The 26,776-nt window shown below is 40.7% G+C and overlaps 1 protein-coding gene across 1 annotated transcript in view; it reads right to left on the reverse strand.

The window, feature by feature from the left end:
• The window catches only part of ITGA4 (integrin subunit alpha 4), a 40,165-nt gene extending 14,677 nt beyond the window's left edge, over positions 1 to 25,488 (reverse strand). Inside the window, exons 1-15 of the mRNA XM_080400258.1 lie at positions 24,525 to 25,488; positions 24,298 to 24,419; positions 17,242 to 17,348; positions 17,017 to 17,146; positions 15,623 to 15,690; positions 14,885 to 15,014; positions 11,310 to 11,395; positions 10,917 to 10,976; positions 10,689 to 10,826; positions 9,577 to 9,688; positions 6,457 to 6,551; positions 6,038 to 6,128; positions 4,633 to 4,678; positions 4,094 to 4,248; positions 1,981 to 2,135 (exon numbers count right to left, since the gene is read on the reverse strand). Coding sequence (XP_080256384.1) covers positions 1,981 to 2,135; positions 4,094 to 4,248; positions 4,633 to 4,678; positions 6,038 to 6,128; positions 6,457 to 6,551; positions 9,577 to 9,688; positions 10,689 to 10,826; positions 10,917 to 10,976; positions 11,310 to 11,395; positions 14,885 to 15,014; positions 15,623 to 15,690; positions 17,017 to 17,146; positions 17,242 to 17,348; positions 24,298 to 24,419; positions 24,525 to 24,709 — 1,680 coding nt within the window. The 5' untranslated portion in view covers positions 24,710 to 25,488. The remainder of the gene's footprint in view (positions 1 to 1,980; positions 2,136 to 4,093; positions 4,249 to 4,632; positions 4,679 to 6,037; positions 6,129 to 6,456; positions 6,552 to 9,576; positions 9,689 to 10,688; positions 10,827 to 10,916; positions 10,977 to 11,309; positions 11,396 to 14,884; positions 15,015 to 15,622; positions 15,691 to 17,016; positions 17,147 to 17,241; positions 17,349 to 24,297; positions 24,420 to 24,524) is intronic.
• Positions 25,489 to 26,776: the final 1,288 nt, after the last annotated feature.

Here is a 26,776-nt window from a genome sequence, read left to right on the forward strand (position 1 = left end):
CTTTCTACCCTGAAGCTTTATTGTGAAGAATTTGCTTCTAATGGTGTCATAAACAAAAAATAAGTAAAAGGATAGAAAAAGAAAAATACATGCAAGACTCTTTCCCTGCAGGTTTTTGTGTAGCTGGAGAAAACTGAGTCTGTTTCCCAGCCTCTGTGCAGGACCAGCTCCAGTCATCATCCTAATAGATGTTTGTTTCAAAAAGTCACAGAATTGCTACCTCGAGGATTTTAAAAGAATGGACTGGTTTGCCTAGCCTTTTCTTTATTACACTTGTTTCCCTTTACATCTAAATATTCCCTGTTGTTAGCATTTCTTTAAAAAATTATTTCACCCCTTAGATAAGGTCTTACAGGAGATTAGTCAATTTTTTCCGAGTTCAATAAAACATGGTTTCCCTGTGTCCGCTAGTTTTTATTGTTTGATTGTGGTTTAGGACTTCCAGTTCTTCCCATTTATTCTCCAAAATTTTTGTTACAACAGGCAAGCTTCTAAGATATTTGATAAACTGAATCACTTATTCTCTCTTGTCCAGTGAATGGCCTTAAAAATATTATACCCTCCCGGCTGCAGTTGCTTTTACTTTCAAGACAGGTCCCTCATTCATCCCTCAGAGAGATACATCAAACATGAATGCAACACTTCACTTTCTCCAGGGCAACAGTGACGTTAAGACTACTTAACGTCTTAACTACTTATCTATTGCAACTAGGATCTCACTGACCAGATTCTTACGAACTTATTTTCAAGTCAAGTACTATCCTCAGTTTCAAAGGAAGGTTGCCACAGGATCAAACTCTACTTCTGAAGAAACCAACAGCCAACTTCCTCCTGCTGAGCAGCTGGTACCATCTCTGTTACTGGTGTTGACACAGACCTCCTGGGCTAGCTGGCACCTTGCAGGTCTCCAACAGCCTCCTGCTGAATGCCCATTTGCCCTGGAAGCACTTCTGCCTGTCTTCTCCTCTGAAGCACTTCCACCAGCAGATTCTTTTTACAACAAAGTTGTCTCCAGTCCTTCACAGACAGAGAACTGTAACCACGTTCGCTACTAATCTGGTCCAGGATTCAGGCTGATATGTCCAGGAGAAAGACCTGTCTGTGCAGGCTTCACTTTCGCGAGCAGAGGAGTAGAGAGATCACTTCCTCAGCACGATGCACTTTCTTCATCATATTGTTCAGCTCTAAATTCATTCACGGAACTCTCGCAAGCGCTTTTCCTACCCTATTTCCACCTCTTGATTCTCTGAGTATTCCCCTTTGTGAGTGCTGCATCCTTTGGAGGAAAAAAGTCAAACAATTCCAAGCAAGCGTTCTTCTTCTCACCCTGCTAGTTTTTGGCTCCTTACAACAAACTCACAAACCAGCCAACACTACAAACGTTGAACCACGAACTCTCTTGTAACAATCATCTTCATTTCACTTCCTATGGATCAGGAATGGGTTCTTTTCTCAACAGGTGAGTCTACCTCATCTACTCACAGTAAAAAAGGGGACCAAGACCACACATGTATTATCTGAAATAGTTACAAATAAAAAACCCCATAATAAATGTTTTCTCTGTGTAATTACAAGTTTAAAGATTTTGCATTATGGAGTACATAAGAAAGTTCCATCAGAAATGTTCAGCAGAAAATATATGTTATACTGTATCTTCTTGGTTGCTCCAAACCACCCCAAGTCAACCATAAAAAATGGGTGAAAAAGTGTCAAGAGTGCTCATGTCCTACTGCACCACTGTGTTTATTATTATTATGCACATTCTCACCAACATGAGATGGCGGACCCACTCACTTCCCCACAGAAAGCTGAGAAAGCATCAAAATTAAAATACATTACCTGTGGAAGTTATGAACACAAATATCTTACTTCCAAAATGATGTCATGCAATTGTAAACAAACAGGTTCTTTTGCAGCAGGTGTGCTTTTCGAAGAAGAACAAAGGATTTACAGGGCAATATATATTGAAAATTACATTACCCTCATAAATGCTAGATGATCTTTGCAGGAAGTATTCTTGCTGTATATCTTTACATTCCCTGAGACTGTATCAGATGTTCCATTGGAAGAAAAATAAAATCTTGCTTGTGTATCCACTTTTCTGTTCACATCAACACTCAAATTATAAAGCAGTACTGCCAAATAAAACCCAAGGAAAATAAAAGTTACAAAACTTTAAGGGATAAAATTTTCATGAAATTATGATAGAAATTACATCTTCTGACTCACTTCCTTAAGTATATTCCAAAATATCCATTTTGAAATGCTGCGCCTAAAACTTCTCTGACATAAATCCATACCTAACGAAAGCTTCTAGCCCTCTGAAAATTGATTGCATCATGACTGGTCCCTGATACATGCTTTTACATCAAGGACAGTTTTGTCAACTCGTATTTATAGTTTTCTACCAGAATCTATTTAAAGAAAACCTGCTTCAGTTACTTAGAGGGCTGACATAAAATTTCAACAAACAGGTAAGTCAACAGACACTGACAAATATTATTTAACTTCACAGGTTTTTTTCTATTTAAGTTAGCATGAATTGCTATGATAACAAATTTCAAATAAGTTTCAGACCATCACGGATCTAGTACTTTTTAAGCTCTGCCAAAAGTTGAGTCAGGGTATCTAGAATTTCCTGTAATCTTTCCTATTTTAGTTGAAAAGTTTAATATACAAATTCAGCAAGGATAATCCAGTCCAACTGCTCATCTTTCACAACAAGCATGAATTTCAAAAGATCTGAACTTGGAACTTCACAGTTCATTGTTGAATGTGTTCTTCATAATGTGTTCCTGAAGGATACTGTATACTCTCATACAGAAGATGTAAGCAATTTAATTTTACCCGTCACGTATTTGCAGGGCTGTTTGCGGTTTACATAGAGCACGTGACAGGAAAGTTAAAAGCACCCAGGCAATACAGTCAAATTTAGACAGTGAATTATTTAAAATAAGCTCACCATGAATACTCCCTCCAATAGATATTGCTTCAAGCCATACCAGGTTTTGCCAAAAACAAAATATGCATTATATAAAATAAAATACAAGATGTATTTTTCAGTAATTGTGATGGGGCTCCCTCTCTTTGACATCATGTTCCACAATGGTCTTTACGATCCATGGCTTTATGAAGGGAACGTCTTTTCTTTATTGCTAAGCAGAAGACTGCATCCTACAGCACTCCCCTATGGTTTGGTCCATGTCTGGGAGGACTGCTTCTAAAGGACATCTGAATATCATGCTGAATAATCCATTTGATTCTACATTAAGAAAAGACACTCACAGCCCATTAATTCCTACCTAATTGCAAAGCAACAACCCAGACATTTGCATGTGGAAAGTTCAGACAATTTGACAAGACACTCCTGTTGGGCCCTGTGCAAAACAGAATATGGTCCCTGGACAACTACGTAAATGAAAGCATTCACAGAATAAGTGCACTCTATTTCTTTGTCAATCCTAACAGCATGCTATCTCATTTAAAAACCTATCAAAATGACAGATTATGATGATGCTATGAAAGGCACCATCTAAAAGGGCACCATTACAACGTAGTTCAAAAGTATGAGTGTGAATCAAATCACACCACTGTTAGGTAAGGTAATTCAGGTACCGGAATTATCCTATCTATGATGGTACTGTTTTAGTACCGCTGCAAAACCCACGTGAAGATACTACTAAGTGCTTGTGCACAGCCTCAGCTAAACTACTTAGTGTCACAACCCAGCTAGCTAGCTAAAAATTGGTCTTTGTCTAAACTTGTTACCATCAAAACTTTAGATTACATCGTTGATGCAATAGACAACTTGGAGTTCTACTACCTTCATCCTCACAGTACCTCACCTTTTTAATGTGACTATCTCTTTGAGGCCATGTAACTCTGGTTACATGTGTAACAGGGATGTGCTGTTATTCTAAACTGAATACAAGTGTAATGGCTCGACGTTATAAGGTAATTATGAGCTTAAAAAAACATTTTTCATTTTATACTGAACTCAGAATAATGGTCCGCTAAATGGCAACAGCATTAGTCTGTAAATAGGTGCATTTAAAATGAATATATATACTAGAATTTTTTCCAGGTAGCTTACCAATATAACCAGGTACCTCTCGTCCTGTATAGGTAAAGCATATCTTCAAATTCATACAGATGGAAGGCTGGTCATTTTCCACGCAGTTCAAATTAGTTCGATTTATTGAATTAGGATGTTTTAAAGAAGCTTCAACAATTATCACTGGTTTTGTTCTAAGAATGGAAAAAAGTGGCTGTTCACAAAACACTTCAGATACAGCTTATAGAATCTCTGCAGAATCTAACAATTTCTGATGGAATCTATTTTTATATTTTATAATTATATTTTTTTAAGCTATCTGCACTTTTCAGAATCCAAATAGCTGTATGCACATTATTTGTTGGCTCAAGAAGTTTTAGAATGGTATTTTCTTTTTCTTAAAGGCATTTACTTAAATGTTTCAGTTGTAGAGCATTCTAGAGCCTAATGACTGAAGTTCAAGACACCCAAGAAAAATACCATGAGGTTAAAACATACTACTGAGTTTTATTAAATTGCATTTAAAAATATAGTTAAATTGTATGGTCTTTAAAAGCACTGAAGTGTAGCGCACTCACCTCAGCACCACAGCAGAATCCGAGAGAAATGCACCAACTGCTACATCTGTACAAAATATTAGATCAATAAGCATAATTTGTCTATAGGAATTACTCCTCAGGTACAAGCATTTTGTAGCATATTCACCTTTTGGACAGCACTAAAACACCATTTGCCCTTTATTTATTAGGAGGCATATGCTAATGATATTCAAAGGTGTTCTCTGTCTAGGAGATGATTCCTCAAATATTGCCCACTTTCCATTAACACTGCGTGCTTAATTTGCTGGACTTGCAGATATTGGTAATGTGACAATTTGATTTCTAATCCACATTTCAAAGGCTGATACTGAAAGATGAGTTAGCTAAATAGGAGGTACTTGCCTTCTTTTTAATCCAAATATTCAATATTGCTATACACGTGCACATATACATAAGCAATTCAGTTTATATATAACTGTTATATATGTATGGAATTACACATATAGATAGAAAAAACGTATTAAATTTATTCCAAACTAACTGGAAAATATTAATGCAATAAGGCAAAAAATCACACAGTATATATACCTCTCAAATGAGGTAGCAAAAGTGAACTGTCAAATGAGTAAAGATGTAAGGTTCTGAGGATGTGACTCCCAAATCAGTAAACAACAGGTGACCTGACAGCAGACTACTTGTACACCACTTCTTAGCCCAGCATTACAGATTAACCTGGGTAACTTTTTCTGTTGACATAGCCAGAGCATACAACATGTAATTCATGAAAACTTTCTGCTTTTACACCCACAGGGGCACAACAGGCAACAATACCTGTCCTGGCAGAACACCTATCTGCAAAATGTCAATATATTTTGACAATATGTATAAAACAATGAGTATATACTTGGAACCAGCTAAGCTGTTTTGCACCAAATTAGCACTTCTGTGTCATGCACACAAGAACTCCACAACAGCCTTAATCCACTGCTGTGAGCCCTGAGTCAGGTTAATGTAATGTTCACACAGACAGAGTCAAGGAACTCAGTGACTCCTGGCAAAATCCAGACTATGTGAAGACCAGTAAGATTTTTAGGTTAGCATGCTAGTCTTGACAACAAACGCGCTTCCAGTGCCCAAACTAGCTCACTGTGACATTAGCAGATGAGATGGCTGACGTAAAAATTAAAATTATATTTTTCTTCCTCTTGTGCACTACAATCTTACTATTATATCCTTCTCAGCCCTTAAATAATAGACGACTCTGAAAACTGACTGCTTGGCCTCAGCTTTACATCTTTTTTTTTTTTCCTTCCCAAAATGCAAGATGTGACATGTCATCATAACAACAAATTTTGCTTCTGTTAAAAGTAACAAGTAGTACAACTGTTCTATATATATCTCTATTCTTTGAAAAATGAAAAATAAACAGAATTGTTTAATCTACCTTGATAACCATTGTTATCTGCATCAACACCACTTGCTATGGATTGTCCAAACATGCTTAAAGAATTACTGACTTGATGTCCTTGTATTCTCTGAGGAGGAAAAAACCAGAAGACAAAATTATTCTTGGAAAGCTAATCTTTGAGTTACAGTTTCCAATGAAAAATGTTAGCACAACCATCCTGCTGCTGAAGGCAGTTACATGCTTACCTGTGAAAGTATACCTCTGAAAATAATATTCCTCAACTACTGCAAATGTTATATCCCATAAACCCTATCTGACTGGAAATCACAGACTATGTAAAAAATTTATGAAGTCTTTTAAAGTACCCCAGATGGTCTTAGCATTAAAGGGAAAACCCTCTCAAATTTAAACTCAAGGATTTTCTGCATTTATTATTTTTCATTGAAAAAGTGTACCTGTGAAAATGACGGTGTTATTCCATCTTCCCTGCCATTATATATATAAATAACCCCTTTTAGATTATCTTCTTGTGGAGCCCCAATTGCTACATCTGTGGAAAAACAATTTAACAGAAATCAGTTGACTAGGACACAAGGAAGAGTTAAAGATATCCAAGTTGTGATGCATGCAATGCCAGACCAAGTTTATATGAATGAACTGAAAGTGCTGAAGATAGATGTAAACCAAATGGGAACAGTACAAACCAGCTCAGAAATCTGACCCAATGCCTTAAGTACTATGTTTCTGGAAAACAAGGACCAAATACAGCAGTTCTGCTCAAGACAAAGTCTGTTCATACCAATACTGACTTTGACCCTTAAGAGGTTATCATGGAGAATAGCGAAATTATCACAGTTTTCTAAAAAAACCAATAATAAAATAATAAAAAGTGCCTTGTATTTATGGAACTATGATTTTCTTGCATTCTGCTATTCCCACATGGATTAAATCACACAAGGTACTCTGCCACCTGAAAAGAACCATTTATTCTTCTATGAAATGTGCTCAGCATCTGATAACAGGCTTAAACAGGCATTTAACAAGAAAATGAAGGAATCTTGTTTGTACAAAGGGGTATGTTTTATGCCTAGAAGATTTAATCCCAGAGGGGTGTGGTGACACACAACAAACCAACCCACCCACCCTCAATAGCCCTTACCAAAAAGCTCCATGGTTCAAATAGCCGGAGGTTATTAACCAAAACGGGGAGGGAGGGAGGGAGATTAATTACATCATCTGGAAAGTCACTAGTAGAAATTAGTAATTGTAAACTTTCGTTTGCAAGTAAGCAAAACTGAACCATCTGCAAATCGGAAATACTGTATGCTGCACCAAACCAAAATCACAAGAAAAGAAGCGCTCTGACGATCTAGCTTTCCTGAACAATTCTCTGATTGAATCCATATTGATTAAATCTGTACTTTGGTGTCTAAAGCACATAAAATATGTTATGTCTCTCTATTGGCGAGATGAAAATAGGACAGTCAAGTTGTGTTAATTAAAATTACTCATATGTTCTTGAGGAGGTCAGATTCTACAACACGCACACCACTATCTTCACAGGGCTGATACTGATGGTTTAGATCATTGACGAAGTTGTCTCTGCTGGGCTTTTTTATTACTTACTACAGACAAATGGTTTCTAACACCCCATTTCTCTTTGTATTTTTCTTCCAGCTGTTTTTCCTACAAGATTTCTTTTCCTACCACCACTCCCAGTACTGCCTCCACTTTTCAATGTTTTTGCTCCCTTCAAAAGCCAATCCACTTCTTTGTTCTGCCTCCCCCTGCAGTTTTAGAATGCCCATTTGACATTGCGTCTCATACACCTACATTACTTTGCTGCTATTGATTTGATTTTATTGCTCTGTTCCTCAGCCCTACATTTGTACATGGATTTCCTATACAGTTTGCAAATGCTTGGGGGCAAAACCTGAAACTTGTGTATAAAATTGTGAAGGTAATGCAAACCAGGAGAAACAAGATTTAACAACAGTTTGAGGAACAGGTACCAAAGGGGTGGGGTGTAGGTTGGAAAACACTACTTTAAGGAAAAGGAAACCAGATAACAAAAGAATGACCATTCCAAGCTTTGCAGGTTACGGAACAGGACCAAGAACACAAAGCAAAGAGAAGAGTGAAAGGAGAACCCTGGATCATAACTGCAAATAAAATGGGTAATTCAGAAGTATGAAGAGAGATATGGCCATGGTAAAGATGCAGCCCAGAAAAAGCTGACAGCTCTTGCACAAAGGATATTAGCTCCCTGTATACAGTCCAGGTTTTGATGATGGAAAAACTGAAACCATCTATGAATTTTTTAACAGCAGAAAACATCTGTCACGTTTTTATCCTGTCCCTATGCCTGTCCTTCTGCTGGAGGGGAGCACGCGCCAGTGTTTCAGACAGGAATACTGGCCATTCCTATTTGCTTGAAACCATGACAAGATGAATGAAGCACTGGGCCGCATCCCTTCTGCTTGTCTTCAGACTAGCTGGAGGCCTCCCAGTTGGCTGTGTTTTTGCAGGCTACCTGGACAGCTGGTGAATGGTCTTAGAAGGAAAGAAGCTGAGAGCAGTAAACCATAGGGCTTTCTGCAGCAAATAGATTTCAGGCAGTCTGACTGGAAGCAGAAGGGAAGTAGAAGGTCGTGTGAGTCATTCTAGGTGTTATGACACATCTTACATCCTTTCATCTGTTTTCTGTAACTAAAATACCTTTTATCTCCAACTTTCACATGGCATTCTCTTTTTGGTCTCTATTACTTTTATGCTCATTATGGAAGTTAGACAAAAGTCTAGAGACTGAATGTCTCTGCCCTCTGAGCTGCTTCCACCCAAACAACATCAGTGGAAGCTTCCACGCATATCTCACCATATTTAGAGAGGGTGTTTCAGCCTGGGTGATGGGACAGGGAGGGAGGATATTCTCAGTTTCTGTTTAGGCATCTAACTATAGGTGGCTGAAACAGATGCTCCTGTATAGACAACAGGAAGAAAAAGGTCCCTCTGAGCCCCATTAACATTCTGAATTCAATACTGGGGCATGGCCGTTAAAGTCCTTCCCTGTGCTCTCCCATTGCTCTGGGAGCCCATGCTAGGCAACTCATGAGGCACCTAAAAGCCTGACTGGGAAGCAGTCCCTCAAGCCTTCCACCTTGCAGGTTGTTTTTGATATCGCCATGTGTTTAGTATTTCCTGTTGGTGACACAGAAGCAGATCTTGGCTTAACGTGTGATTTTTATTTATGATGTTACAAAATTGCCAGAGTCTTCTCCAACCATTGTCTCACATGTCTAAAACAGGATTAGGGATTCCACTTGAGGTCCAGCAGCCTAAGTTACAGACGATGTTATTACCTTATGCTCATACTCTTTGTTAAAGTGACAGAAACTAATCTCTTGGTATTACACATCAATGACTGTGAAACAGCTGTATTTCAAACCAGTGGTGTAGAAAAGAAAGGTCAAGTCACCAGCTGAAAGTATTCTCAGACTTTCATAATCCTTCTGTATATTGTAACGGTTCAATGCTCAGAGAGCATTAAACCCAAGAGGTTTTCTTTATATACTTACCTCCAAACCCATCGTTATCTATGTCTCCTAGACTGGCTATGGACTCTCCAAACCTGGCTGCATATGAGTCACTCCCACTGAGCTCTATGTTCAGTTCTACCATCTTTGCCTCCTAAAGGAAAAGAGAGTCAACAGCTGATTAACAGAGCATCTTCCAGGTGACTTGGAATATTAGTCAAAATATTAAAACTACTTTAGATGCCAATATGTAATCCTGCTGAACAACTTGGTGCAGAAGAGAGCATTATCAAAGATATTTAACAGTATTTAGTGTAAGAATAATAAAGAGTCAGAAAGTGGTTCTTTAGAGAACAGCAATGTGTTCCCATAGCAGACACCTGCAAACAGCAGCAAACTTGTATCAGAATACAGGGGCTTATGGCTCTGAGAAAACCCTATTTGCTAAAAAAGTAGTAACAGTAGATGCTTCAGAGCTATTGTTTGGGCCTTAGTTAGTTGCAGGTATCCTGGAGTGATAGTTATCTGCAAGGAAAACATGTTAAGGGAATGTTAATTGCAAGCTTATATAGGAGAATAAAAATACATTGGTGCAAAGAGGAAGGAAGGGAAATAAGATACAAAGATAAAATTTACAAAGCCAGATAAATTCAATTGCACACAAAAAATAGTGATTACACTTTCACTTCTGATCCTTAAAAAGAATAAAAGGAAATTCTAATGCATGAACTGTCCCGTTACTTTATTTGCCAAACTGAGGACTACTAGTCTCTTTCCTGACTGCTACCACTAACTGCACACAAATTCTTCACTTCCCGTTTGTTTCCAAAGCGCTAAATAAGTTGCTGTTCACATGCCAGCTCAGTGGTGAGCATGATAATGGAAGAGCCTGCAAAGAGTCTGTAGCGCCAAGCTGTCACCACCTGAAGTTACAATGAAACAAAATCAGTCTGTCCTCAGTTCTAACGCTAGTGTAAGTAATGATGCCATTACAGTTTATACAGTTAGCCTTTGCAGGTATGCTGCACAGTGCTGCTGGGACTGTCATCACGGTTCTACAGTTGGTACTGTATGATAAGAGAGAGGAAATCTCTTCTTAGCTTGTTATACTACAATGACTGTGTTATCATGCATTTTTAAGAGAAAATACTTACAGAACCTGAATTGATATACACATAAACTCTTCCTTCTTCTCTGATGGTACTTTGCATTGGAGCACCAACTAGCAAGTCTGAGAGGCCATCTGAATTCAGGTCTACAGCACAAACTGCAGCTCCAAAGTAAGAGCCAAGCTGTGTGCAAACAAGAAATCACATTAGTTTAGTTTTTATGAAGACATGCTGGAAGTTCTAAGGTGCAGAAAAGTAGTATGAAAGATTTACCTTTTTACCCCTCATTTCAAACAGAATATTTAGTTGTTTATCAATGCTAAAGATGTATGCCTAAAATGAAAAGAAAATGTAAGTGGAGTTCAGTAAACTGTAATCTGAAATACTTCCCTATGCTTTCTCTAGAGGATGTGCTAAAGAATCAGCAAAGCAACACACAATATCACAAGATACAGCTATTTAATATTTCCTATCTGTTCCCTTCTTTAACGCCACAGTTCACAGCAACATTATGTAGACTATCTTCCCTCATTCCTTTAACTTTTCTCCCCAGGAGAAATCATATCTATCTGATACTTGTTTTTAAAACGTTAATCTAAATAGGAAAAACATGGGTGGGTATGCGGGGGTATATTCTTCAAACCAAGAGTATAGACAATCTCTTACTTTACCAGTCTGCTCCTGTTGGGGAGCCCCTCCAATTACTTCTGTACTGGCTGGCGTCAGAAAATGTCCAGCTCCAACAGAGTATCCTGTAAATTAAAAACGCACTAATCAATACTGAAAATGCTATATAAAGAAAAAAAAAAAGGGAGCATGACGTACAAAAGCTGTCAACACCACAAATTATTGTGAGTCTGACATTCAGACCTCACGCAAGTTAGCAATGAAAACAGAAAATAAAGATTTTGAAATACAAGCAAAACATCGACACAATCAGTAAGACACAGCAAGCAGAAAAATGTGTCAGAAACACTCATTTCTTCCCAGGATCTCAATTACCTTCCATACTCTAAAAGACAATAAAATAAATTGCAAACACCTTCTGCAAATGCATATAATGCACTTGCTCAGTGAGTCCATATTGTAATACAAATAAACCCAATCAAAACTCCATACAGTGCAACGTGGAAACACCCAATTCAACTGTTACCCTGACTATTGTAACTGGGCTGCAAAGAAATAATGAAATGTAGCGCTACTTATATGCATGTGCACATATACATACACACACACATATGAAAATGCCAGAAATAAACTGGAGCAAAAGCTTGATTATGTAATAAGAAACCATTGCATCAGCTTTTTTAAATGAATCTACGTAACAAAGTATTGTTGTATGTGGAGACACCTCTAAACAAATAGGACCATATTTTGGTGACAGACATCCAGCCAGAGAATTGCAAACTGAAGAGTAACACCTTAATCTATAGCTACACAAGTTATGCTTGCTTCTTCCAGAATACATTATAGCTAAGTTGAAACAGCGAAGACAGTTAACATATTCCGCTACTCTTGCATTTACTGAATCAATGTTGATTTTCACAGCATGCAGGAAAAAAGGAAAAATCATCTTGGATCAGATGAAAATGAGCCTTAAATCTTTCATCTGTGAAGATAAGTGTCTAGAATTCAAGTTCTCATTAAGCCAGCTTTTTCTTTTCATATTTTAAGCCAGAAGAGGTGAACAAGGCAATTTATCATTTAAAGGTCAACACCTAGTTTTTACTTACTCAACAAAAAATTAAGCTTAAGTGGATGAAACTTAATTTACCTCCTCTGACCTTTATCTTCTATTTATTTTGGTTTTGCTGAAGTGTAAACATCAGTAATTCTAATGACCTTTTTTGATTTTTAACAACAACAAAAAACCAAAAAGCCAAACACACACACACACACACACAAAAGTACAGTAATCAGGTAGCCCTCATTTTTATTGTGGTATAAAAATACTACAAGTGGGTGTGGCCCTGGGAAATCACATAATTGACATTGTAAATTTAAATGCATAGTCAAATGAAATTTTCTTTCCAACCCCAGACTTCTCTCCTCTTTGCCATTACTAAAGTTATTCAGTTTTCTGAAACGTAATTTGCAGTTCTCAGATTCCTAAAAGAAACTGTCAATTACTTTGTGATTTCTTTAAGGCAGTTTGTTCGGTGCCTATGACTACTCTTTCACCAAGCTCAGCTGATTTGAAAGACTGACATTTATCTAATTTTTTTAAAGAAGTCGGTTATTACTCTCTAAGACACTCTGAAGTAGTCAAGGAAATACTACCAAAAGTTATGTATTACCAGCTTCTCTTTCCATCTTTTTTCTTTTAATTGTCTGGTACTTAAAACAGCTTTGTTTCTTCCAACTTACAGAAAATGTTACAATACTTTTGCACACTATTCCTGCAATCTCTAATTTTTAATTCACTCTTTGACAGTTTAATGAAAATATGTAAATAAAGAAACCACATTATCCTTCTTGCAGGGATAGTTAAGTAGATAATTATGCCTAGTCATGTGCTTGAATTATAGTCAGGTCACAATATAGTTCCACCACATGGAAAAGATACTTTTGTTCATTATTTAAGGGAGAAGCAAACTCAGATTTAAAATAAAATAAAAGTCTCTGGTAACAGAATTGACTCTAAATAGATTTTGGCCTTAAACAATGCCAAGGATGGGATAGAACAGCAGAAGCTGAGGGAGGGGAAAGAAGGTACCTTTACATCCTTTCAACCACATTATGTATTATTATGAGGGAACAAAGCGGAGGTTTAAGTAGCATGGAACAACACAAAATTTCAGGTTCATCACAGCTGCTACTGTAGACACACACAGGTGAGCTAATGGTTCCTTTCTATACTTGACTGTAGAAAGGGCAAGTTTAGAGTAGCCTGCTGAGCTACCATTCTGGCTGTTGCAGTTGCACCAGGTCACTGGAGAAGTATTTGCAAAGCAAACTCCAGCTGATCTCAGGTCCTAGGTGGCCAAGTAAACTAGAAAAGACCACACATGCATGCAATGGCCTTCCCTGCACCCTCCCCAGCAAAGTCCTTATGCAAGCTTTTACCTGTTTGCCTGTATCTGGTTTTTGGCTATTAATAAATTGACTCATTCATTACAGAAATTCTCACTCTTATACTTGTAGGAGCAGAAATCCGGAATAAGCTATTTTTTTCCCCAGACAGGTGCAATATTTTTTCTGCTGATTGTTACTGAGAAGCTGGAACAAGCATTCTCTGAAGTTTTTCGTTTGTCCTATAAAAGGACAAATAACCATAGTGATCTGGGTATCTGACCACCTTTTACCAGCCAGTGTCTCTTTTGCTTGAGTTTCCCACAGAGCCCAAGTGCAGCCTTTGCAAGGCTCAGTACTGAATTCTGAAGTGTTAGCCACTTTGTATTTCATAACAGTTATTTCATAATGTATACCTGCTTCCTACTGTCAAAAGAAGTGAAATAATAAACAGGAAATGTTTATCCACGTGAACCAGATCTGTGAAAGGGAAAATGCAAAAACCAATGGTCACAGGCAAAAATATTCTTGCTCAGGAGTTCAAGAAGGACAAATAAGCTTTTCTTAGTGTGTAGTGAGAAAACTAAAGCTGCTGACAGCTCTTGGCATAAACACCTGCAAGTTCTAGCACTAAATTCAGCTAACTATTTGGATATTGGTACTTGAGTAGGAGCCTCATGGCTGTTTTTGCAGACATTTGTAGATAAGATTTGCCTTCCCATGTATCCTGACAAAGATACAGTCGGAACAGAAAAAAAACCCCAAACCAACAAAGACTCAAACCTATAAAAATACACAATTGGAGGTAGGTCTGTCTCCTAAGGTCATAGCACACTTCCCCTTACTGACAATGTAACTGAGACTTGTTTTCACTGTAACAGAAATACAAAGTTTGTTACACGTGAAACCATTATGTCTTTTGCTATGAAAGCCCTTGGCAGCATTTCAGACTTAACAGTGAAGTGTAAACCATTGCTAACCAGAAGCATCTCTCTACTTTTTAAATCAAAAAATGATAGAAACTCAGTGGAGAGATGAGAAGCTTCCATGTATAAAGAACAGACAGGAAACCAAACGATTTAAATTCTGATGTTAACAAAATCAGAACACATCTTGAGAACCGTTGCTTCTGTGATTAATAAAGCAAGCACTGATAAACACTTTGAGATCAGCTATTTAGCTAATTATTTGGCTTATAATTTTGTAAAGTATTAAATGCTTTTAAGTACCTAGATAACTGCCAAATTTCACTTGGTTATTTGAATCTGTATAAGCATGGATTGTATTTGCAGTTGTATTGTATACAAAAACAGAACCAGTCCAATAAAATGATCCAGGGGCTCCCATTATAATTAAGTCCTAAAAGAAAAACAAAAGAAAGCCATGTTATTCATATTTAAATTTTCATGAAAATAAGCAAAACAAGTCAAACACTTTTCTTTAGAACCCCTGTGAATTCAATGAAATGCTACTGGAGATGCATCTGGCTCAGTACTGGAGGATTACCTCTAGATCACATTTTTCAGCCTTTCTAAAAATATGTTTATTAAAAACTTTCAGCTGTGAACAACTTAAGAGAGCAACAAACAGGATACTATCTTCTCAAAAGAGTTTTTTAGAAATCATAATCTTAGGGTGAAATGGAGATTAAATAATACAGAACATTACTCTGAAAGCAAGAAGATAAGCGTTATTAGTGTTAAAGTTACATTAAACACTACTTTAAAGAGACTAATAAAACTACATACTCTATTAAATTCATGCTCTTTTTCCAGATGAAAAGTAACTTTGGATTAAACAAGGTGTAAAAGTATTCATGTCTTATCAAGATTCAATTAAAAAGAAATGAGAAAAGTCTGGTTTTATCCTCCCACAATAAAAGACAGTGTTAATGTTTGCATTTACATATACACTTTTATGTATATATATGTATAAGTAAGTATAAATTTGGTATCTTTAATACACACCTCAATGTAAAAACTTGACATTCCAGCCTGGCATGACCCATGGTTTTCTCCAAACTTTCGCACATGATCTGGGGATGGGCAAGAAATATTAAAAAGAATAAGCAGCACACAGTTTCAGAACTTTTTACCAGGTCTTAAACAGAAGTTGAGACAAGTTAAAAAAAAAACCAAACCAAAACAATGTTGGTTTTCAGTTCTGCAATACAATTAAAATCACTGGATTCCACTATATAGCCTTTAGCTTCAATATAATATTGTAAAGAACTCAGAGCACTATGGATCACTTGATCACAGCTGCCTTTAAAATCTTATGACTTTAAAGACTCTACTTTTATTTTTAAATTGTTCTGTGAATGAAATAGCACAAATAGTTTGAGCAGCACAGCTAGATAAGCTTCTCTCCCGCTTTGTATAATTCAGGTGTAATCTGACTGACAGGTTTACGTATCTTGATAGGTGTAATCTGACTGACAGGCTTACGTATCTTGATAGGAGTTGCCCTGATGCTCCACTAGTGCTTGTGCTATGGCTACTTTAGACACCCTTAGTAGCTGTTGTTACATCCAACTCTCCCAGTTCTGTTTTCCTGCTGTTCTTTGCTAACTGCCTCCCAACAGGGTTCCCTTCATCTCATCCATACAGTTGTTGACTTAAAAAGTCACCAAAGATAAATGCATGATTTCATCAATGCTCGTAAACATCTCCCAAAGCCAGCAGCAGGACGTTTGATGGCGTGACTTTATCAGTCTGCACAGAAAGGCCTGATCATCAGCTCATCCCTGCTTTGGCAAGGGGCAGGGTCATGAGATTGTTCCCCTGGATGGGATGTAGGTATGAAAGGAAGGTAGGGATAGACTTGTTTATAACTTCAGGTCTTGACCCTCCTAAAGTCCTCTGAGGAAGGACCACTGAAGGTCTCACGCCACAGCAGTGGCCTTGGCAGGAGGCAAGTGAGAAACAGGGACACACACCCCATGTCAAGGAACTGCAGCAGCTTTGGATCAAAGGCTAAGGAGCAGGCAGCAACAGTCATTTACAGGCATTAGTGCTGCTCTGCTGGGAGGCACTCTCCTGAGCAGAGCAAGCAAATGACAGAGTAAAGGAAGGATGGATGTCCTCTACCAGCCTATTTTTGAGGAGCACACATCCTCCGGTGATCCAGTCCAAGGAGCAAGTATCTTGACGCCCTATTTAAACTATTTCTTTTACCTGTTGAAAGCAGCTTTTCTATGAAGTGATTAACATCTTGCTAACAAATTCACATCATAAGTTAGACTCGTATCATCAGCACTCAATCTTCAAACCTTTGGCTGCAGAAAGCCTGCTCTTCACAAACTGCACCATGCAATTCTGTACGTTACCATTTCTATAGAGGGCCCAAGCCTTCTGCTTACCTATATAGCAGGGGCATATTCTTCTGCTCAGTTCAGTTCGAAAATCAGAAGAGATGGCGAAACAAATACCATATGGGAGTTTGTGTTCATTTTTTATGTAAAAGATATTTTTCCACCTATGTCCACAAGCCTACCAATAAAAAAACAAGATGTTTGACACAGAAGCATAAGAAAAGTGAAGGCCGTCTGACGCACAGACATGCAGCTCCAGCGGTTAATACATACAACGACAGATCCATTTTCTTTTGGCTGCCTTGATAAGCTGACACCCAGCCACTGATTATCACGCTCTTCCAAACAAGTCTTCCCACAGCGCTCTCCACTGGGGTTGCCTAGAACACAAAGACCACCACTCTGAACAGGGGGACAAGCTGAAGGGCCATGTGGGGGGTAACAGAAGCACCCAAGAACTCTATAGGGAGACTACAGTAACTCAGGTTTGGTTGATCTGACCTCTATCTCTGTCTTACAGAGGCCATGTAGACTTTTTACTTTCTTCCCAAACAAAGGTATGATTGCACGTAGCCAAAGGGAGCATTCCGGTTCTGAACATGATAGGTTGGCAGTGAGGACTGGCTTCTCTGTCATTATTGAAATTAAGACCAAAAGTAACATTAAGCTCATTGTGGTGAAGGGCTGGCTTTGCAAGTGTTCTTCAGCCTGAAAGTTCATAAGAAACACAAGTAATACCCGTGAGGCTACCTAACTCTAGCCTGATGCAAGCATCTCTCCAGCTAAGTATCTATTGGTAGAAGTCCTCAAAATGATCTCTACTGTAAACGTCTATCAAATAAAGGGTGTATAACTGCAATCCCTAGTGGGGATGTCAGATCATTGTGTATGCATGCCCTTGCACTGTTGCAATTATTTAGCAGTACCTCTTTGTTTTTGTCCTTAAGGAGAGGTAGTTTTTAAAACCTAGTGAAATTTCATCTAACCCCACCAAAAGGCTACAGTATTGCCAAGTTAGCAAATACCTGCTTCCTTCTAGAAAGCAGTAGCAATACCCATGGTGAGGAGAAGCTACAAATTTAAAAGTATTCCAAGTTATATAAAGCAAGCTTTTAATCTGTAAGATGTTCATATGAATAAACATTAAGAAAATTACTGAACCAGTATTTTCTATGCACCAGCATGACACAGTTTATGAAAAAGCTTCTTACAAAATAAGGAAATGCATCACATCGTTCGAACAATCACTTCTGCATAATTCCTAAGACTTCCCCAGATTCAATGCAGTGACTGGTGAACCGAAACTTTTGATGTTTAAGGGGTTGGAGTCACCCAGAAGACGGTGCCAGCACAGACCCAGGGCACCAGCGCTGACCCAGACATTGTCTGAGAGGGAAAATAAATAAACCCCCCACCCTGGCAAAACTGTACTCACATCAGAGCTAAGATTTATTACTGTCCTATGCATTACAGAGTTTAAATAAATACACTTCTAATTTAGCAGACTTCTTCAATTTCTTTTACAGCACAAACAACTGCACAATATTGACTAAATATGGAAACAGAATAAAGGATACATCTAGTCTACTCAGTAGCCAGGAGAAAGATGAATGAATGTGGGCTTTGCTACATATATTCTCACAATCAACACTGACTTAAATGATTTTATAGCTAGAATGTCATGGGCTTTTTGAGAGAAAATGCCAGATTAATGGAATCAAGACAATTCTTTATCACACAGTAAGATAACATCAGGGGTGGCATTTGTAGGAATAAAACCCAACAACCATCCTTACTTCAGAGCTTGTTCCCTGCTGTTTTGCGACAGGCCTATAAATTGACATTTATCCGAATAAACTGCTGGAGCCTTCATTTCTTCTTCTTCCCGTACTATCTCTCCACTTCTTCCAAACATCACGCTCTCTCCCTGCTCTGATGGACAGACCAGAGTAGTGCAGTGTGGAATCAGTCACCATACTGCAGAGAGGATGCCACACCCTGCAAACCGCAGGTGTACTCTACCTGCTTCCAAAACACCCTTCACAGGGTCAAGAGACATCTGACCCTCCTTCATCTATTTACTACTTCCTCCCCCATGTGCCTTTCCCTAAGACATCAAGGAAATAGTATGCAGAATTTAAGTAAATAGGAACCAGCCTTAGCACTCATAATAACATGATATTCAATTGTCTTTGAGCCAAGAGTTTTATTTTACTGTAATTTAACAATTCCTGTAGGTCACCTGAGGAACAGTAATTAAAACCATGCAAGCTTTTACCCCAAGACAAGCACAAAGTAAAATGTGCTACTTGAAAAAAACAGAAAAAAAAGTTGATTGTTCTGCAGGTTGTCAGTTACAGAGATTTAAGTGATAAGCTTCTGAATTCTCCTACTTGGCTAATGTCAGTGATGTGAACTTCCATGTACTGAATATACATCATTTTCAGACACATGTATGGAATTCATTTTTAGACTTATGTCACATAGAACTCCTCACTTCCTGAGGGAGACATTTCCATGGTTTGCATGAATTACAGAGCATGTTAATCTGAATGAAATCTCCTCAGAAACAAAGTTCCATTACACTCCCACTTGTAAGAATTAATCCTCCTTTGAATCACAAAAGGCACTTTTGGTAACTCCATTCTAGCAATGCCTTCCTTATGACGATAACTTACCTTGGGTTTGCTTTATAGGGTTTGTGGTTTTGCAGGAAATGGAAGAAGTGGAAAAGACCGGTGTCATAAATTTAGATCTCAAGAGGTTTTCTGAAACTTTCTATCAATAAGTCAAATAAGACCAAACAAAGATGACATGAGACATACAAGTAAGTTTCGCTCATCTCAGTGCTTCATTCCTGTGCCTATTTTAGAGGTCCATAACAAGAAAAAGCACCATCATTCCTTCATGCTCCTTCAATTGTACTCCCCTTTTCCTTGGCTCCAGCATACCTTCTTGATTCAGGTTCACTTTGGCCCTCTGCTGACCTGCTGTCTTACATCTCCTTACTTTCTCTGCCTGGCAAGTATTCATTGAAAACGATAGGCCTTTGTGGGTAAGAGAAGCAAGGGCTTGACATCCCAGACGCCATGATGAGCCCCTGCTCAGTGTATGACATTGTGAAAGCTTTACTGAATGAGAAGAGAAAATGCTATAATCTGCACAAGCAATAGAGCAACACTGCATACACTCAAGAGGACACGGCAGCTTGGTTGCCTCAGGGAAAAGGAGCAGGCACTGTCATAAAGTCACCGAGAGATAAGTAATTGCCCAGCCTGTGTACATTACACAGCTGGAAGATACACTTCTGCTATAATCCCTGCTGCACACATCCACAAAAACAGCACAATCGCATACAAATCAGGTCACAACTTATAAAGCCACTTCTAGCTTTGGCCTCAAGGACTCCAATACAGATGTTTGCAATGTCATCTGAGAAACCAGTTTTATATAACTTGCTCCAGTGCTTTCCATGTCCAACAGCCTCCCATGATCCTATTCATCCCCCTAGAACTCCTCTGGTCCTATTGCTAATTGATTCAAACTACGAAGTCAACTGCAAAGATGACAAGCCTTCTGATACCCTGCTCCTAGATGTCAGGGCCTCATCAGACTCTTTTTTCATTCATCCAAGGCAACCTTTTCTCTTTTCACAGATTTCACAGGTCTTACCCCTCTTATGTCCTTCAAACCAATACTACCCAAAACATTTTAGTTAAATGCCAGCTGTTTCCATAACTCTTTAACAGACCTAGGTCCAGAAGGTCCTGTCTCCTTTGGAATACTATGGCTATTTCAAAGGAGATCACTGGCAGGGTATGAGCAATGCAAGTGAGATCAAAAAGCCAATCTACCAAAGGCAAAACTTACTGAAATAAAAGTTGAACAAATACAGCTCAGCCTTCTGGGGAAAGCCATTAACTGTTCACTTTTCCATTGTAATGATTCAGCTGGGGGAGCTAGAGGGCAATTTGTTCATAGGTTAATTGTAGCAGGGACTTAAAGAGTGGAAGGCTGGAACTGCAGGCAGAGCTTTCTGGCCTTATGAAACAATATGTACTGAATTTACTGTGTACATTTGTACTTAAAACTTCCCCCTCCTGGACTATACGGTAACTTTTATAAATTGTTTCCTGTATTTTTAGCTAGTAAATCACTCCGTTTCAAATCTGAGAGCAATTTTGTTGAAGAATTTCTAGTGTTTTGCAAGTCCAAAACGTTAACAGGTCAAAACATCTAAAGAACTTTGTGCAAGTTCTGCAACAATTTATGACTACCCCAGACTGACATGGGCAAGGGTTTGAAATTCAAAAGATTAGAAGACAGACATCTAGTGCTCCAAATAATAAACCTGAAGCACTGTATTTTGTATTTGTGCCTAGAGCCTGATTACAAGTCTCTGCATCTAATGTAAGTAATCGTTTAAAAATACCCCAAAGACAAAAAAAAAAAAAAAATCAGCAGTCTAGAATACTTGACACCATTGACAGAAGTACTAGAACTAGAAAAGAAACTCTCAAAACATTACTCCTCTATTTAGCAACCGGAGAGAGACTTAAAAAGCGCCAGTGAGGTGCTGGGAAGACAAAGATTTCCTAGTGTATCTCATGTCTCCTCTCAGCTTTTAAACCAGACCCAGGCCTCTGCAACACCTTGAACAACATTAAAATTCTCTAAAGAATGCTGGATGAGTTATTTCCAGATGCTGGGATGACTGCAGCACAGGACTATTCCCAGCAACTCTTTCTCTACTGAGGGAGCAGATAGGAACGTGTGACATAAAAAATACAACAGCAGTTTTGTGTGATCAGAGCCTTCCTAATTGTGCATGAATCCTTCATTAATTAGTCATGGCAGTTTCAAGGCCACTTTAGTGAAAAATAGCAACAGAGTGTTTTAGCATATTTATGTCTCTAAGTAATTCACATCCACTTATTAGAGGCCCAACATTTGGATAAACCCATTGCTATTGCCTCTTGTCACTTCTACATTTCTATGACTCATAATTAGAAACTTGTTACCTCAAAGATTCTTTTACTGAAAGAAATGTGAATTCAAGTATTTAAGAGGAAGACAGAAGTAGTTATTTCTCAGTTTGCCTGTCCCAGCAACGTAACATATCCACACACATTTTTCAAAGGAAATTATGCTATTCTACGAGATCAGAACCCAAACTGGTCACTGGCAATAATCCAAGCAGAACGAGGAGGCCACTGACCAAAAGACACAGCGTGGATAAAAACATTACGTCCAAAAGTTGCTGACAGCCTGAATGAGTTAGACAAGAGATAATTAAGTTCAGCTTTGCAATCGCAAGTTCCCTTGTGTATTTCTGTGAGGCTCGGCAGGATGGCAGAGACTTAACAAACCTCAGATACCATCCTACTTCATTTACATCCCATGCACCACAGCTGCCTTTGGCTTCTTCATTGACCTCACTGACCTGTTTAACAATAGAGCACTTCTTTCCAGTATCTATTGAACTTCAGGAACACTGTAGAAGTACCTTAGTGATGTAAAGATGTCATTTAGCACTAAGGGAAACAAACATTTTGCAAAAATCTCTAGCTGTATCACTATTTTTAAAAGTGCGGAACAAGATAGTAAGCACCACTGAGTAAACCGCGGCCTCTAAACCCAGGAACAGAAGCTGGGTTAAATTAAGCCTTTGGAACCACATAAACATTTTCATTCATCTGTTGCATCATTTAATTTATAATCCCCTACGCTACTGAGGAAAAGCCCATCAAGTTAACTGTGTTAGAGCTTTTGTTTCTCCGCTGCGTAACTGAATAAATTGAGAAGTACTGCAAATGCACGTAGCTTTCAAAGAACCTGAAACTTTCTACCCTTCCCCTCCTTCCCTTCGCCCACACAGTGAAGGACTATTTTTACCTCAAACACAGGAGCAGGGGCTTATTGCCTCTTAGCATACGCTATTGCACCACTTTAGCTGACTTATTTGACTTCTGCAAGCCTTCTCTTACAGACAAGCAGTTGGAGAAAAAAGCTCTTTGTTATGTATTGTTTTTCAATAGGTCTAATATTGGAATGAAATTACTCAGAAAAAGGAAAAAAAAACAACCCTACGTGGGCTGGAATAAGTTTAATTGCCATTATTTCCATGAGCAACTGCTTGTCTTTGCCTTGTGTGGCTACATGTAAAGATACCCCTTTAGTTTTTGTAGCTTAGAAAAAATAACTCTTATTTCTATCTGTAGGAAAAAAATGGATAGAACCTGCCAGTTCTATGTGTTATGCATAGATGTGTAGAGAAATAATTGGTTTAGCATTTTTGTCACAGAATGCTGCGCTCTGCCCTGAAAGCCCATCAGTCCATGGCGTGCTATTGCTTTGTTTCAAGTATTTTGAAAACCCTTTCCCGCGCTTCTTATCCTTACTGGGCGGCAAGCTCACAGTGGTAACGGATCGGATGGTCTCAGTCACAGAAGGATAGAAAGTTCGGGAAGCTTCCTGTGCATAGCATAGGGATAGAATGAACAGCACTGTGCAAGGAGGTCAAGGAGAGAGTCCAAAGCAATTTATGCACAATGACAGTGACCTGCTGCAACGTGTTCTCCTTTCTGCCAAGTATCAAATGGTTGGAAATGGAATAAGTGCATCCAGCTACATCTCCCACGCATGGGGACTGGGGAGGCAGAGAGGAGTTAGGTTAAATGCAGGAGCTGGAAAAAATGATTCAGTCAAAGATAGCTTTGTTCCCTGAAACTCAATTTTTCAACAAATGGGGAAGCAGGGTGACCCCATGCACAAGAGGACTGGTTCGGAGTTACTTTAGGGTGGCTTCTACAAAGAAGGCTTTGCAGGAAAGACTATTTAGGCACATACCTCGAACCCACCCACACCCCCCCATCCCTGAGCTAATTGCATCTGCCCTCTGCTCTGAATGCCCAACTAACTAGCTTTCTGCTGAGAAGCACGACACAGGCCGCAGCTCTCCCGAGGCTTCTTAACTCGGTGCTGAAAAGGTGCGAAAGCAAACTGCGGGAGCGGCTGCCGGCACGCACAACTTCTCTAGATTAGGTTTTCGGGCATTTGGTTTCTGCCTACCGAAAAAAAAAAAGGTGCCGCCGTTGCTTCTCTGCGGCAACAGCGCTGATCTCGCCCTTCAGTGAGAGATGGACGACAGTGTAACAAGGAAAAGCCCAGCAGCAGCCGCCCGCAGCCCGTCTGCTTGAAGGCGGCGGCAGAAGCGGCGCGGGGCGCGCGGCCCTCCCCGCACCATCCGTCCCGTCCCGTCCCGCCGCCCCCCGACCCCTCCGCGGCCCAGCGCCGGGGGTGCCCGCCCGCGCCCCGCCGCCGACTCACCCAGCTGGAGCTGCTCGCACCGCCCGCGGAGGTTCCTCCCGATCCGGCACCGGAAAATGGCCCCGGGGCTGACCACCGAGCTGTTGGCGGGCCAGCTGGCCCGGGGCGCGCCCGCCACGAGCCTGCGGGGCAGAGACGGCAGCGTGAGGGGCCGCGGCCGTCGGCGCCGGGAGAAGGCGCGGAAGGGGGAACGGGTCCCCCCGGGGGCGGCCCGGCCGCAGACTCACCAGCTCTCCTCGCCGTGGCGGTGCAGGAGAACCGAGTACCCGAAGAGGGTCCCGTTGTCCCCCCGGAAGAGCAGCGGGTGCTGGGTGTCCAGGTTGTAGGGCCGCGCCGTCGGCAGGCACTGCCACAGCAGGAGCCACGGGGCGGCCCAGCCCGCAGCCCCCCTCGCTCTCCCGCAGCTCCGCATGGCTCCGGCCGGCCACAGGCAGACGGGCGCCCGGCGCCGGCTTCCTGCCTCGCTCCGCTACCCGGCTCCGCGCCGCGCCCTTGCCCCAGCCCTGCCCTGCCCTGCCCCGGGACGGCGGCACCCCGCGCCCTGCGCTGCCTCCTGCTACCGGCGGGCCGGGCCGGGCGGCCTCCCCGCAGCCCGGGTGGGGGTGTCCCCTCCGGATGGGGGAGTCGCACGGCCGCGCCGCCTCCTCCCGCGCAGCAGCAGCCCCTCTCCCTTCCCCGGCGCAGGGGGTCGGGTTTCTCCCCGCCCAGTCCGCGCCCACGGGGCTGCTGCAGAAGGGGGCACGGCCCGCGGGACCCCGTATCCCTGGGCAGGGCACGGCTTTGCGGGATGCAGCCATCCCACCGCCCGCGGGGACGGCGAGGGAGCCGGCCCCCCTCACCTCACCTCGGCGCAGTACACCTGCCCGGAGGCGTGGCGGGCGCTTTGGCGGCGGCGGGGGCAGGAGAGCCAGCAGGCTTTCCCTAAAACTGCCCGCCGGCCTCCCCACCGCACCGGGCCCGCTCGGTTCCCGGCTCCCCTGAGCAGCGGCCGGGCAGCTCCCGCCAAGCGCGGGCCTGTCTCCTGGGCGGGAAACTGTGTGGCGAGACTTGCGTTCTCCTTTCAGATGTGGGAAAAATCCCCAATAACCCCTGTGCTGTAAGCCTTCCTGCCGTCGTTGCACTGAGGGGTCTTCCTTACCCCCCCGGTGGGGGGGTATTTGTGCCCTGAAAGCAGCGCCCTGGCAGCAGAGGACAGCCCTGAGCCCAGCCTACCCATGCTGCGCAAAACTGCTCACTGCTGGGGAACTTCCTTCTGCGTGGGGGGAAATCAGAACAGCCCCACATCACCTTTTACTCATTTAAGAGTAACTTTTTCATGTTCCTTTTGAGTTCTTCAGATGCTGACAAAGTTATGTTCTCCAGACAGCATAGGAGCAAAGCAAAACCTGAGCATCATGCAAGGGATCTGGTATTCAGCAGGCCTCAAAAAGTCTCCCTTGATCTTGGTGAGGAGCTTTACTGTGTGCGTTTTCAGAAGTCAGCCACCGACTCTTGATTTAGCTTGTACTTAATTGTATGCATACTAAAATAAAGGCTCTTAATTCTACCTGCAGACCTTGCCTGCTAAAGTCCCTGGAATACCAGGGCTTCCCTGCTGCTATGATAATCCATGAATACAGATAACCTATGTATAATGGTATTTTGAGCCAGAGGAACAAGAACATAGGCACTTCTTCATAATGAAAAGTTTAGTTACAAACATTACTTTGGCCTAAAGATCTGGAAGACAAATCCAGTATCATTTCAACTATCAAATATTATACATATTAGAAATAACTGTGAGATGATAGAGTACCATCCCCTAATGGAAACTGAGAATATAGCATTTTAATCTTCTTGAAATAAAACCCCCTTTCATTTCCATTCAGTTGTTTTTACACTTCTGGAAGTGTAAACACTAAACATAAATAAATAGATAATAATAAAAAAATAAACCCCAGAGGTTTAACGCTTCTGGAAAAGGCTGAGCAACTACAAGTACAGGATACTGAGGCAATGCAGGAGTGACACATCTTGCCATCCTAACTGCACGCAGATGTGTAGGCCCTGGAATAAGATCAGCACATTGCAAGATCTGACAGTTTGTCAGTTAGCAGCGTATCTTTTTTTGAGGCCTCATCTCTAGAACCAGAGGGCTTCCCTGAAGCACACTGATGTGGAGCAGTGACTGTTTCGTGTAAAGGAGTTAAACAGCTCCTCAGCTGCGATTCATCTTGCTTCCAACTACTGACATCAAAGGAGTTACAAACAATCAACAGCAGCTGTGAATCTGCATTTCTACCAGTCAAGAAGTTTTCGCCATCATTCTGAAAGCAGCAAAACAAGCATGATTCAAAACTGAAATGCTAAGTGGTGGTTTAGTTGGTGGGAAACCATAATGCTGTTTCACCGCCACCCTGACCACTTAGCCAGTTTTGGGGGACTTTCAGACTTTTCTCCAAAAGATCATTACAATTCCTGGGTTCATTTCTTATTCACA

Source organism: Falco punctatus (assembly GCF_963210335.1).
Source record: "Falco punctatus genome assembly, chromosome: 8".
In the NCBI taxonomy this organism is placed as follows: Eukaryota; Metazoa; Chordata; class Aves; order Falconiformes; family Falconidae; genus Falco; species Falco punctatus.